This window comes from Canis aureus, chromosome 32 (assembly GCF_053574225.1).
Source record: "Canis aureus isolate CA01 chromosome 32, VMU_Caureus_v.1.0, whole genome shotgun sequence".
Classification (NCBI taxonomy): domain Eukaryota; kingdom Metazoa; phylum Chordata; class Mammalia; order Carnivora; family Canidae; genus Canis; species Canis aureus.
The window spans coordinates 32,679,450-32,692,765 of record NC_135642.1 but is presented as its reverse complement, the minus strand read 5'-3'; the positions used below and the strand labels follow the sequence as shown (position 1 = coordinate 32,692,765).

Sequence of the window (13,316 nt, the reverse complement as noted above, 5' to 3'; positions counted from 1 at the left end):
TCCGTGATTCCAGGCATGTGTTTACTTGATACTTTTCAGGCATCTCTATCAGATTGGGTTTTATACTTGCTCTGAATATAAAGAGTCAATGTCCTCAAGGGTTTCCTACTGGAAGATCATACCTGTATATCCACCAGCCCCAGACACCTACCTGGAGCTCTGGTCAGTCCAACACCAACTTTTTCAGCCCAAAGCGTCCCAGAGGATACAAGTTTGGGCAAGCAGGGGCCTTGTTGTTGTTGTGTTCAACCTGGTGGCCCCAGGACTCCGAGTAAATCCTGCTCATAATAGATGTTCCATAAACAGATGCTAAATCGCTGAAAATCAAGAGGTCTTCAGGTGGAGACGATGTGTATTGTGTCAAAATAGGAACAAGGAAAAATGAAAACGGAGTCTGGTGGGCCCTAGTCCTTGGCAATGGGGCTCTTCTAGTTCTTTCCCCACATCCCTTAAAAAAAGAGCAAGCAGGCACTAGGCTGAGATTTCAGGGCCCTGAAGAATGTACTTCTGGGGATTAAGAGGAGAAAAGGAATAATGGTATTGAACACAGAATTAGAAAGTGAGGAAAAAAACTTTAGTGGAAAACTGACTAAATTTTGGGCTTCCAGGTCCCAATGGGGAGAAGAGCTGGTCTGAGAAGTACCCGTCATGTGGGGGTGTGCTGCAGTCCCCAATAGACCTGCACAATGACATCCTCCAGTACGACGCCAGCCTTGTACCCCTTGGGTTCCAGGGCTACAACGTTTCTGCCAATGAGCAGTTTATCCTGACCAACGATGGCCATTCAGGTAAGAGAGATTCCTCTAAGATCTGCAGGGGGATGTGAGCTGCCCTCAGCTTCCTGGCCTGCTCTCTCCCATCTGGCAGGGAGGAGGCTCTCCTGAAGTACCCGGGAGAAGGGTTGGCGGCTGGGGGTTGGGAGAGCCCAGGGATGCCTGGACCACCCATTCAGGGGCTGCTGGAGGCACCTCTTGGAAGAAGCACATCTCTTGGGAAGGGGAAGGGACAGGCCTGAGTCCTTTGGCCCCTTGGCTCAAACACTTCAGGAGCCATGCAATTCATTGTGGGGTCACCCAGGCTTTGGCGTCCGACAAACATGGATTTGAATCCTGGCTTGACTACTTATGAATCATGAGACTCTGGGTAAGAATATTAATCTCTTTGAGCTTCCATCTGGAAAATGCACGTATTGATGGGAACCGTGAAGACTAGAGATTACGTACTTTGGGATCTGGAATACAGTGGATGCTTCTAAATAGCAATTTCTCTTGTTATTGTTATATTATTCTGCAGCTTGGCAGGTACTTCATTAACAGCCCTACCTTCATAGCTGGGTGTGTGATACATGGGCATGTAAAAAACAAAACAAAAAAAATCGTCCACCCACTGGTCTAGTATTAGCGCTCCTGCCATCCTTTTCCCAGGGGACCTGAGAAGGTGCTGGTGCTACCAGAATTGCTTTAGGGAAAGGGGGACATTCTCGGGAGAAGAGACCAGGTTTCTGACCCTCAGGCTGTGTGTCTCCAATTGCCGCATCCACCTGCCTCCTGTCGGGGCCCAGGCCGGTGTGGCCTACCTAGGTGCTCTCAGGCAGCGCTGGGCTGGCCAGGGCTCTGAAGGCTCCCCTCCCCACAGTGAGGCTGAACCTGGTCCCGGACATGCACATCCAGGGCCTCCGGTCCCGCTACACGGCCACCCAGCTGCACCTCCACTGGGGGAACCAGAATGACCCTCACGGCTCCGAGCACACCGTCGCTGGGAAGCACTTTGCTGCTGAGGTGAGTGGGGCAGTCAGGCTGGCAGAGGCTGCCTGGCGGTGGGTGGTCTGGCACCCTTCCACCTGGCTGGGGTACAGGCACGATCGGAGTGCAAGCAAGGGCCGCCTGCACGCTCCACACACCCACCCCTGGCGGTGGGGGCAGCACAGCGAGATCGAGCCACTCCAGCAACCCTGCAGCTCTTTGCAGTGTCCTGGGCCCCGTCCTCTCCTGAACATGCAGAGGATGGGTGGGATGTTGGCACAGCATTGTGTTATGTCGCTCTGCGGCACTAAATGCCAAAAGAAAACAGGAGGGTGCAGCCCGGGAGGCCCAGCGGTTTAGCACTGCTTTCAGCCCAGGACGTGATCCTGGAGACCAGGGATCGAGTCCCACATCGGGCTGCCTGCATGGAGCCTGCTTCTCCCTCTGCCTGTGTCTCTGCCTCTCTCTCTCTCTTTCTCTCTCTCTGTCTCCCATGAATAATAAATAAAATCTTAAAACAAAACAAAACAAAAAAAACAAAACAGAACAAAAGAGGAGTGGAGCCATCGTTCCTGCACTAGTGGTGTGCAAGGGGTACACTGGGGTGCCCCAGGTGCTCCATGGGATAGGACTTGGGGATGTGGTTCTGGATATTTACAGGGCAATAAATACAAGGAGATAAATGCTACTGATCAGCCTGTGGAGCCCAAGGTAAATAATGACATGACCATTCTCCTCTGTTCTTAACTGCTGAACTGCTTAATGTCTCAGGCTGATTATAGGTCGAGTTACAAGTGTGGAGGGGCTGTAAGTCTGGCCCAATAGGATGGCACTCTTGCAGGTGCACGTATATCAAACCAGGCCCATCTCCGAACCTCCAGGACTGCAATTTCTTTCAGGCTAATTGCAATGTGGAGGCTTCTACTCACCCAAGGGGAATAAAGAAGGAGTTAGGGCGTAGGCTGGGAGAATTTGGGCACTTGAAAATATTTCTAGTTACTATATTTTCCGCTATTAAGCCACATCATCACCAAGGGCCTGGTGGAGATGGACCATACACATCTATAATAGAGAAAATACATCAAAGTGACCCAAAAGTGGCAGATTCTCTACGGAGGGTCCTTAAAAGTGTAGCCATTCTTCTGGATTGAGTCCTATAAAGAAGACCCTCTTAATCTCAGCAGGGAATTCTATTTTCTGTCTGTATTACTCTTCATCTCCTCTTGATTTAATCTGAACACAGTAAGAAAAGTGCTGAAACAGACCACGAGCTCAAAAGGCAGCTATAAAAAGAAATAAGGATCTAGGACCTTCAGGGTTTTAGCCATATAGAAGTCTCCATTTCTCAGAGCTGGGCTGAGCTAACATGGTGTGGGGTCGTGTGGCACGCTGCATCCTTCATGGGGAAAGATGGTGAGGGAGGAACCCCTAAGAAATCTTTAATGGGGGATTACTTAAAAGAAGGCACAATTTTGTATGATTTTTAAAAATTAGAAAGGGTCGCTTGAAATGTGGGCAACATTGAGTTGTAGTCAGTAAAATATGCTTGAATTCTATTGACAACCACGTAAAACAGAGAAAAGGAAAAGACAGAGAAAATCTCAATGTGTTATAGTCCCAAGAGGCAAAGAAAGAACAAAAATGTGTATCATATATCTAGGCCTATCTACTAATACAATTTTTTGGAGGACAGTTAACATCACCTTTTTTTTTTTTAATAATAAATTTATTATTTATTTATTTATTTATTTTTTAAATAAATTTATTTTTTATTGGTGTTCAATTTGCCAACATACAGAATAAAACCTCACCTTTTGAATTAAAAATTAGGTTAAACATCGTCAGAATTTGTCATAACAATGTCTTAATACTTACCTAGACTTTTTTAAATCCAAGATTTCTCAGGAAGTTCTTTTTTCCTCACTTTAATAATGACAAGTAATTCCTGCTTTGAAAAAAAATGAGCTTAGCATTTTATTTTATAAAGGTAAAATCTACATTCAGGGATTAAGAACATTGTTGTTTTCTGGTATCTTAAATTATGGCTGATAAAACCTGTATAAGCCATGCTGTGATTTTTTTTTTTTTTCCACCTGAGGGATAAGTGTGGACCCTGCTCTGGATACAGTTACAGTTAAGTTACCACTGGAGGTTTCCTGCCTCAGCCCCTACTACTTCCAGATCAAATGCAGACTGGCCAGGCTGAGCTGGGCAAGTTACGTGGGACCACTTTTCCTTAGACGCCAGAATAGGTAGAAAAAAGACAGAGGGGGCCCCTGGGTGACTCAGTCAGTTAAGCCTCTGACTTTTGATTTCAGCTCAGGGTCATGATCTCAGAGTCGTGAGATTGAGCCCTACATCTGGCTCTGCCCTGGGCATGGAGCCTGCTTAATTTCTTTTTCTCCCTTCCCCACTATCTCTCTCTTGCTCTAAAAAAAAAAAAAAAAAAAAAAGGAAAGAAAGAGAAGAGAGAAGTGCTCCAAAGTATCCAAGCTGTTTCATGGCTAGTATAAACACCCATTCATTCATTCATTCATTCATTCCTTCACGGAGTACCTACTGTATACCTGGTACTTTCCAAGCACCCTATCAGACACTGGAATACAACGATGAATAGGATGGACAGTCTCCCCTGGTAGAGTTTTTGGTCTCCAGGACTGAGGGAAAAGAGAAAACTAGGGAGGCCATGAAGGAAAGGGTCCGAGAGGCCTGGTCTATCTGGGGCAGGGTACAGGGGATTTGTCCTCCCCATTGGATTTGAGTCCCCCACAAAAGCAAAGGTTCCTATGAGTCGCTCATCCCCTGGTGAGCAGCGTTTCTTTCACTGCAGCTGCATATCGTCCATTATAACTCGGACCTGTACCCCAACGCCAGCGCCGCTAGTAACAAGTCAGAGGGCCTCGCCGTCCTAGCTGTTCTCATAGAGGTAAGAGATGTCTATGGGATTTTACCTAATTTGAAGCCAGGGTGGTATTAGACTCGGCATTTGGTCCATGAACACCTGTCTGTTGGACATGGATGGCTCACTCCCGTTTTGTCTGTGTCTTGCCTCTAGGGCTGGAGATAGTCCCCCACTAGGGTACCTTCTCTTGTGACCTGGAGGCAGCACTTTCTGTGGCTGGGCAGCAGAAATGGGCATGTCTTTTGAAACATTGGGGAAAGTGAGCCCTAATGCCTAACCCTATTGTATGAAACAGAATTGCCCAGGTGGATAGGACCCATGTGTGGGGGTTGGGAGGGTGGGGATCATTCAGTGCTGCCTCATCAGGTGCCTGAATCCCTTACACAACCCCTAATATCCAAGTTCTATTCTTTATATGAACCCTAGAATGAGTTCTTTCCTTAATCCCAGAAAATGAGACTGTTCTCTAATTTGCTTGCATGCTCTTCCCTGATAAGACAACATGTACCTTGTTTCTCAACATGCTTACTTGCCTGACCTGGTTTGCGTGAACCCGGGTTCCCTTAAGTTCTGGTTAGAGCACATGCTAGTTGTGGCTTTCAGGCTTCCAGCCTGATAATCAGGAGCACAAGCTGTATTCCTTGCCCGGGGACACGCAAGCCCCAGTGTCTTGAGCACTCAGTGTCACGCATCCTGAGATGCAAGAAGACAAGTTCCTAACGGCCCGGGATTAAAGTGCATTCTTCAGGGAGAACCTTGGTAACAGCGACTGTGTACCCCTAGCCGAGCCCTTCTATCAGCCACTGCCGAACCAGGCTCAGCCTATAGAATTCTGTCCCAGTTCAACCTGCCCTGTCTCTGTTGCAGATGGGCTCCTTCAATCCATCATATGACAAGATCTTCAGGCACCTTCAAGATGTAAGATACAAAGGTGAGGGGGCCTTGGATGCATATTCATCCTCTGTTGGAGAAGGATGTAGTCACTCCCATGTGACCTGGAGAAAACTGAATTCAGAGGGCAGGTGCTAGTCACATTCCTAGGCTGAGTCACATGCCCAGCAGCACCTCTGCCACCATTTCTCCAACATGTCTCTCCAGGCCAAGAAGTGCTCATTCCAGGGTTCAGCATTGAAGAGCTGCTTCCTGAGAGGCCTGAAGAGTACTACCGCTACAAAGGGTCCCTGACCACACCTCCTTGCCACCCCACAGTGCTCTGGACAGTTTTCCGGAACCCTGTGCAAATTTCCCAGGAGCAGGTAACTCTTGTGCCCTTCTGAGTCAGAGACCATGTGGCACCTCGGTCCCTACCCATATCATAATCAACAACTTGGTTTCCTCACTTAAAATTTCATTGACAGCTATGCAGAACCTCTCCAAATATCGCAGGTGCCCGGAAGCACTGCAGAAATGACAAGCTGAGCTTCAGAAGTGGAGTTTTGAGCCAAGCTGGGGAAATGAACCCATCTCCATAGTTCCTTACACATGAGTTGTTCAGCTACACTTCCTAATATATTCCTCAGTGGCTGGATAGTGTTTCCTCTGTGGTGGGAGAGAGCACAGTACCTTCACAGGGCAGAGACAAAGCCATAGCACCGTTCCCCTCCCCAGCAGGTGTCTGGTTGACTGGGTGCCAGGTGATCTGGTCTGTCTCCTCCTCTCAAGGCTTGGAGGGAGGTTAGTGCTGTTAGCTGCTAGGTGGTAGAGGGGCTCCTCAGCCTCCCACAGACACGGCATTCCTCCAATGGGCCCTATTTGGAACCCAGCTCTAAATTAGAGGGGCCTAAGGCTCATTCTGATGGCCTCATCAAAAGGAACAAAAAAGAGGGTGGCAAGAGATTCTCAGGTCCTCTGATGACTAGTTCCATAGAATTTTCATACACCTACACAGATTATATAATTGGTTTCCAAGGCAGTTTCCAGGTCAGGCTGTTACTGCTTCCCCAAACATTTCATCTCCTGATTCATCACATCTTTAGTCCTGTCCGCCTACCTGCTGCCATTTATCTATGTTACTCAGATCAGTAGCTCATAGTGATTCCACTATGAAAGGGGTTCCACTGCTTTCTGGTATGCCTCTTGCCAAGCCCCAGAGGTCTCTTCCTCATTGAGGTCAGGCAAGAGAGCATCACTCTGCCCATGGGGTATGTTTCTGCTTCTCCCCTTACAGCTGCTGGCCTTGGAGACTGCTCTGTACTACACATATGTGGATGACCCATCCCCTAGAGAAATGGTCAACAACTTCCGGCGGGTTCAGAAGTTTGATGAGAGGCAAGTGTACACCTCTTTCCGACAAGGTGAGAAGATGTGGTGTGTCGGGGGAGTGTGGTACCAAGACACCCATTCTATATGAAGTTGGGTGCCCTGTCCTTGGGTGCCCTGTCACGGATGCCCTTAGGAGGTGGTTTAAGAGTACTCTGGCTGCCAAGGAAACCAGGGTGTGTAAGAAACTACTGTGTGTGGGTTTACTGAGGTCTCCCTTCACTGCTCTTGACTTCCCTGAGCCTCTGTGGCTAGTGTTTGCTAGCCAGGGCCTCTTGGCATCTGGAGCAGAGCCTCATTAAATCTGGGAGTCTCCCACAGCTGGGGAAGAGAGGATGTTCTGAGACATCCCCTCTGGAGAACCACTCTTCTCTTAAGACAGACAGTAGGACTGTTCATGAGATCAAGCTCCTAACTTCTTACCCTAGGCTTTCTTGGCATCAAGGCCCATCTTCAGCCCTGCCAGGTGATTCACGGTACCATGAGCATCACCAACGTCCACAGAAGGTCCTCTGTAAGGCTTTAGAGTGGGCATAATGCACATCTGTAGCCACAGCAGCTCATGGTTAATATAGCAGGACCCATCAGGCAAGAAAGCCTCTGCATTCACTGCCCTTTTGTCTCATCTCCTTAAGCTTACTGAAGTACAGGCCCACAGGAGCTATACTGAATGATGCTTAAAGTTTGGTTTATTCCTAATGCTATGAAAGCTTAGTTCTTCCTTTTAAATCTGTAACTCCCCAGGAGGACATTTAACATCTTTATCTGTTCAATACCTGTGTCAATACTGTCGGAAGCTGGGGGTCCATGGAAACACGTGAGGGAGAACTCTTGGGGCCTACACCCTTCTTCAAACCTCCAAGTTCACCTTCTCACTGTAGATTCTTGAGCCACTCCCAATATGGGAATCGCAAGTGGTTAGAAGCAAGGTAGGTCTGTGGGAGTTCCACATGATCCCCTCTCATCACTTGTGGCTGAGCTGGGCCAGGTGATCATATCTAAAGATGACCCCGTTAACCCATGTGCTGGAGAATCAGATCTTCTTATCTCACCTGGTGTACTTTTGTGGTTGTCATCGTTCCTTTCTTACTGTGTGAGATTATAACTACCACTGACTAAGCCTAGTTACACACAGGAAGATTGTATTTCAAGGCCCTTGCCAGAAAGCTTTAGAAACATGCCCTTCTGGACTCTCCCATACGTATGGTTGGAATTATGTCCTTCTGTCAGTTACTGAATCAAGAACTGCCCAAGAATTTATCTTTTGTGCTCTCCTCTCCAAATACCACTGGTGAAGGTTATGTCCCTCTTTTTCCTCAATTTTCTGGTCTGAAAACTGCATCTGTGACCAATGACCCTTCCTAAACATTGAGAATGTATTTGATGATGACTGTCAACTTCTTTTCTAGGAAATGCCTCAAATGTACAGAATTATCCCTTTATGATCTCTTTTGGATATAACTTTCTCTTTTTCCTATTCTTCTGAATGAAGTATGTAGTACACAAGTATTAAAGGGAAAATACTTCAACTCTTCAATAAAATAAAAAACATAAAAACTCTACCTGGAGGCAAAGGGCTGGGCCCATGTAGATAAGGTAGTATTTTGTTTGTGATTCAAGGATAATAATCAGATCTCTTCTCTGGGCTGGTCTATACAAGTCACAAGGGATTATGGTATAAATATTCCCCCTATAGTCAGAAGACCTGGGTTCAAAGCCTGAATTTGTTTCCTCCTGGTTGTATGTTGTAAGCAAATCATGTCCCCTCTTTGGCCTTGGTTTCTTCAGCCACAGAATGTTAGGTTGGGCTAGGTGAGCTGACATCCTTTCAGTGCTAACATGTGATGTGATTCTAAGCAGACACTAACAACTGCCCATCCTCACTTTACGTTGCAGGGTCAGTGTTTGAGGACAGTTACAAAGGATCAGAAGAAACCATGCAGGAACTTGAGTGTGACTTCCCAAAGTAACCTCCACTTGTAACAATGGGCTGTGGCATTGGGAATAATTAGCCATCTTCTTAGACCGGCTCAGGTCTAAGTTGGTGCTCATGGAGTGGGTAATGGAGTCAGGCCTGTAGCAGAACGCTTCAGTAGACTCTCCTAGTCTAGCTGGGGAGCTTGAGGGGCCTCTCAGCAGAAGCCTGGAGACAGGATCAAAGCCCAAATGCAGCTTTGCCACTGTCTTTCCTGCATAGTTCACCCAGAACTGTTATTTCTAAGAGCCCAGGCTGGGCCTAGCTCTCCCCTTAGAGTCAGAAACCATGGCAGTCCAAGGCAAACCTGTTCATTTGGAGGCTGATTATAGAAACTTGGCCAGAATTGTCCCTTCTCGCTCACTTCTGGGAGATGCAGGGAGATAATGGGGCTGCTTCCCAAGGAGCAGTGGGGAGGGCGGCCCCAAAAGAGTGAAGCCCCAAATCTCATCCCTCAGGGGCACCTGCATTCATGAGGTCCCTCTAACACCAACCTGAAGGGGCCTCAGACTGTAACAGGCCGTTTCAGGGTGAGCCTGTTTGTCAGTGTGAACCTTAAACAATTCAGACTCAATTATTTGTACATTCTTCCATTGAGGCAGGCTTGTAATTAGGGTCTGATTTATTCAGGGTTTTCTCTGGAAGTTAATAGGAACTATCGACTTGGAGTATTTTGCCAGGAGAAAAGTAATGTTAAGGAAATCCTCTAGGAGAGAAAGTGCAAGGATTTTGAGGGTAGGCTCTGAGGTTTAGCCAAATTGGAATAATTGGGACTCAATCATTTAACTTGAGCATGCTTTTTCCTCAACTGTGCTTAGAAAAGGAATAAAGAACTTGGTTTCTGTCCTTAAGAGGTACCAACCTGTCCTTCAGCCACCAGAAAGAATAAAATCTTGCCACTTGCGATGATATGGATGGAACTAGAGGGTATTTTGCTAAGAGAAATGTCAGTCAGAGAAAGACAAATACCATATGATTTCACTCCTATATAGAATTTAACAAACTAAACAGATGAACATAGGGGAAGGGAAAGAAAAATAAAATAAGATAAAAACAGAGAGGGAGGCAAACTATAAGAGATTCTTAACTATAGGGAACAAACAGCTGGAGAAGAGGTAGGTGGGTGATAGGGTAATTGGATGACGGGCATTAAGGAGGGCATGTGATATAATGAGCACTGAGTGTTATATGCAACTGATGAATCATTAAATTCTACTCCTGAAAAAAAAAATTCTACCCCTAAAACTAATAATACATTCACTATATGTTAACTAAATTGAATTTAAAAAAAACTTTAAAAAATAATAAAATGCTGAAAAAAAGAAAAAGAAGTAGCAGTCTGTCCTTAAAGACAGACTTAGGTAGTCTAACTATGATTTAGCCCTAGGACAAGGTTTCTCAATCTTAGTGTTATTGACATTTTGGGCTGGATAATACTTACTGGGGGCTGTCCTCTGCACTGTAGCACTTGCAGCATCCCTAGCCTCTCCCCACTAGAAGCCCGTAATATCCTTCCAGTTCTGATTGCCAAAAAATGTCTCCAGACATTTCCAAATGTCTCCAAGGCCGGAGAGGCAGGGTTGAGGACCAGGAATTGCACAAAGACTCTGTCTAGGGTCAGACTGATTTTTTTTTTCATTCATATCTCAGGATTCTGGAGTTTTCAAATGCCCTGGTCTTTATTCTATTACAGCATATTTTCTTTTTAAATTTAACTTGAAAAAAATTTTTTTATTTACTTATTTGAGAGAGAGAGTGTGTGTGCAAATGGGAGAGGAGCAGGAGGAGAGGGACAAGCAGACTCCACACTGAGCATGGAGCCTGACATGGGGCTCAATTCCAAGACCCTGAGATCATGACCTGAGCCAAAATTAAGAGTCAGGATGCCAAACAGACTGAGCTGCCCAGGTACCCCAACAATGTGATATTTTCAGTCTGGTGATGGTTACTCCTAAAACCAAAAGGTTGTTGGGTTACTAAGGTAGAACAACCAAATTCAAGAAACCATTCTATCTTTTTAGAATTTGAATATACCTTCTTTTTAAATAACTGGGTACATCCAAGGCTAGGAGAAGTGGATGAGAGAGAACTATCCACTCTAAAGAGAAGTATACAAACCACTTTATCAGGGGTCCAGATGCCTCTGAGGCAGCAACTTGCTTCAGAATCTCATTTTTCTCCTTGCTTTTGTACCCTTTTTTTCTCGTGTGTGTTGGGTTTCTTGGGTTTCTTGTTGCCTTTCTCCACTCTTTGTGGAGAGGTGAAATAAACACGAGGCACCTTTTTTTTAGCTCTTAGAAAGTGCCTCTTCCAAGTGGCACAAATAGAAGACTTGAGCTGAAGAGAGGAGATAAGATTCATTGTCCTCAAGGAGGGATCCCAGAGAGGAGAACGCACCCTGTGAGCAGCCCACACTCACAGAAGTCAGATGCCCTCTGTGAGGAAGGAGAAAGATGGCAGAGGAATATTTGCAGTCCAGGGGCCTCATTCTTGGTTTCTTCAACATGACCTCTTCCTAGCTAAACATACCAGCACTGGGTCCTGATGCTGATGGGTAATAAAGGAAGAGCCTATCAGACCGAAATGTTAACCTTATCTAGCCCTGTTTTTAATATGCCAGGGCAAGGACATTTTTAGGGACAATGAGAAGCCAAATTTTTAGGGACAATGGGAAGCCAAAGAGTTTCTATAATCATGTCTGTAGTGGGCTTGCTCTGAGCAACTGCATGTCACCCACCGCAGAGCCTGGAGCCAGCTGACGTATACCTAGACAAGAGCGCTAGACAGTAGAGGGTTTGGGCTTTCACCCCTGGTACGTATGTGGAGTAGCGCAATTAGAAGCTGCTTGACCCTGAGAGACCTGGGCAGTTTTATAAAACCTTTAAAAAAGAGGGAAAAAAAATCTTACAAAGCTAAGATGGCTAATTATCTACTTTTTGAGACCAGAATGTATGTTTTGTTGTTACTGACCTTGTGTTTCTAAAAGTTCCTATTTTTAAATAAAATCTCTTAGATGGAAAGTATCATCAAGTCTACGAAGGTATCCAAATAAAAGACCAGAAGAGTTCCCACCTTCAAATGCCCCTGGGTAAAGGGGGCTGAATAGTTGGGAGTAATTGTCAAATGTGCTAAGAAGTCCCTAGTCCCTTGATCTAGGGCAATTTAATATGCCACGTCTCCAGAGCACACCCCAAGTCAGGCACGATGGGGGAACAGAAAACCCCAGTGTGGATATTCTCTTGCTCCTAACAGCAAGCCTCTGGCACAGAGCAGACCAGGTGGAAAGTCAGAAAGCTGGGCCCACCCTTGGTGAGGTGCCCCTAGCTGTCTTTCCAGCATTTCTCCCCCTGGCACCCATCCACACCCTGCAGGGCCTCCCTTAGCATGGCACTGCTTGGAGGTGTGCACATTATTAACTTCGGCACACACGATTCCCTTTGCCTGGGATGGCCCTCACTTCTCTCACCTGAAAAACCCTTTCAAAACTCAACTCTAATCCTATGATCCCAGAAATCTTCCCCGTTCCCCGGAAGGTGACTTGTAGTTTCCTTCAGTGCAGCTAGAACAGCCCATCAATCTCTGTTACGGTTCTTAGCATACCACAGGGGGATGGCTTACAGCCATACAGAAACAGGGAATCAGCAAGTCTAGATTATGCCCCCCACACTCCAAGCCCCCTAGGGACACGGACGACTGGCACCTTACCTTTGTGGCAGGCACTGTGCCAGGTGTTCACTACCAAAGAGTATAACTGACCATCTCCCTACCCCTCCCCTCTCCAGGGTCCCCTCTGCAGAACGATTTTAGGTTTAGTTTCCAGTCTTATGTTGCTTTGTTTTCAGTTTGCCAGCAGCATTCACATCAATCCATTTGTTTAAGAAACATTAAAGATCAGAATTTGGCTTTCAAGTTTCGAAGTCTTGGGGGAGAGAGTAGCCTAGAGCTGTTGTCGTCAGGCTTTTTCTATTGCTCCGGCCTGAAAGGAATAAAAGGCTCCAGTCCCACCACCTACCATTCCCTCAGCCACAGACAGCCTGAGCCTGGCCTTTGAAGGGAGCTGAGAGTACTAAGTATTAGTACTAAGCTCAGTAACCCAAGCCTACTGCTCCAGAATCTGGGCCCCTCAGAGCAATGGGGCTCTCTGTCCTGGGCCTGCAGTCCTGCCACTGGAAGGCAAAGCCCCCAATCCCTATCATGGCTGTAGCAATCCAGCTCCCTCATGTAACCTGGTGGTAGCTTTTCCCCTGATTTATTTGTAGAAATTATTTCTTTTTTGGGTTGCTTGGTATCAATAAGAAAAGCTCCCCAGTTAAGTATGTTCTCCAAAGATAGTTGTGTTCTGTGGCCACTGAGGGCAGCTTCCTTGCTTTTCTTACCAAAGCCTCATCCAAAGAAGGGACTAGCATCTCTGTTATTTCAGTCCAGGACTTGTAGTAAG

General features: G+C 46.3%; 1 protein-coding gene across 2 annotated transcripts in view; it reads left to right on the top strand.

Moving 5' to 3' along the window:
* Positions 1-13,316, top strand: part of CA12 (carbonic anhydrase 12) — a 53,463-nt gene that overhangs the window by 32,453 nt on the left and 7,694 nt on the right. For both annotated transcript variants that reach the window (XM_077881376.1, XM_077881375.1), the window contains exons 3-8: positions 609-788; positions 1,636-1,778; positions 4,573-4,668; positions 5,512-5,575; positions 5,743-5,900; positions 6,812-6,938. In XM_077881376.1, the coding sequence (XP_077737502.1) occupies positions 609-788; positions 1,636-1,778; positions 4,573-4,668; positions 5,512-5,575; positions 5,743-5,900; positions 6,812-6,938 (768 nt within the window). The remainder of the gene's footprint in view (positions 1-608; positions 789-1,635; positions 1,779-4,572; positions 4,669-5,511; positions 5,576-5,742; positions 5,901-6,811; positions 6,939-13,316) is intronic.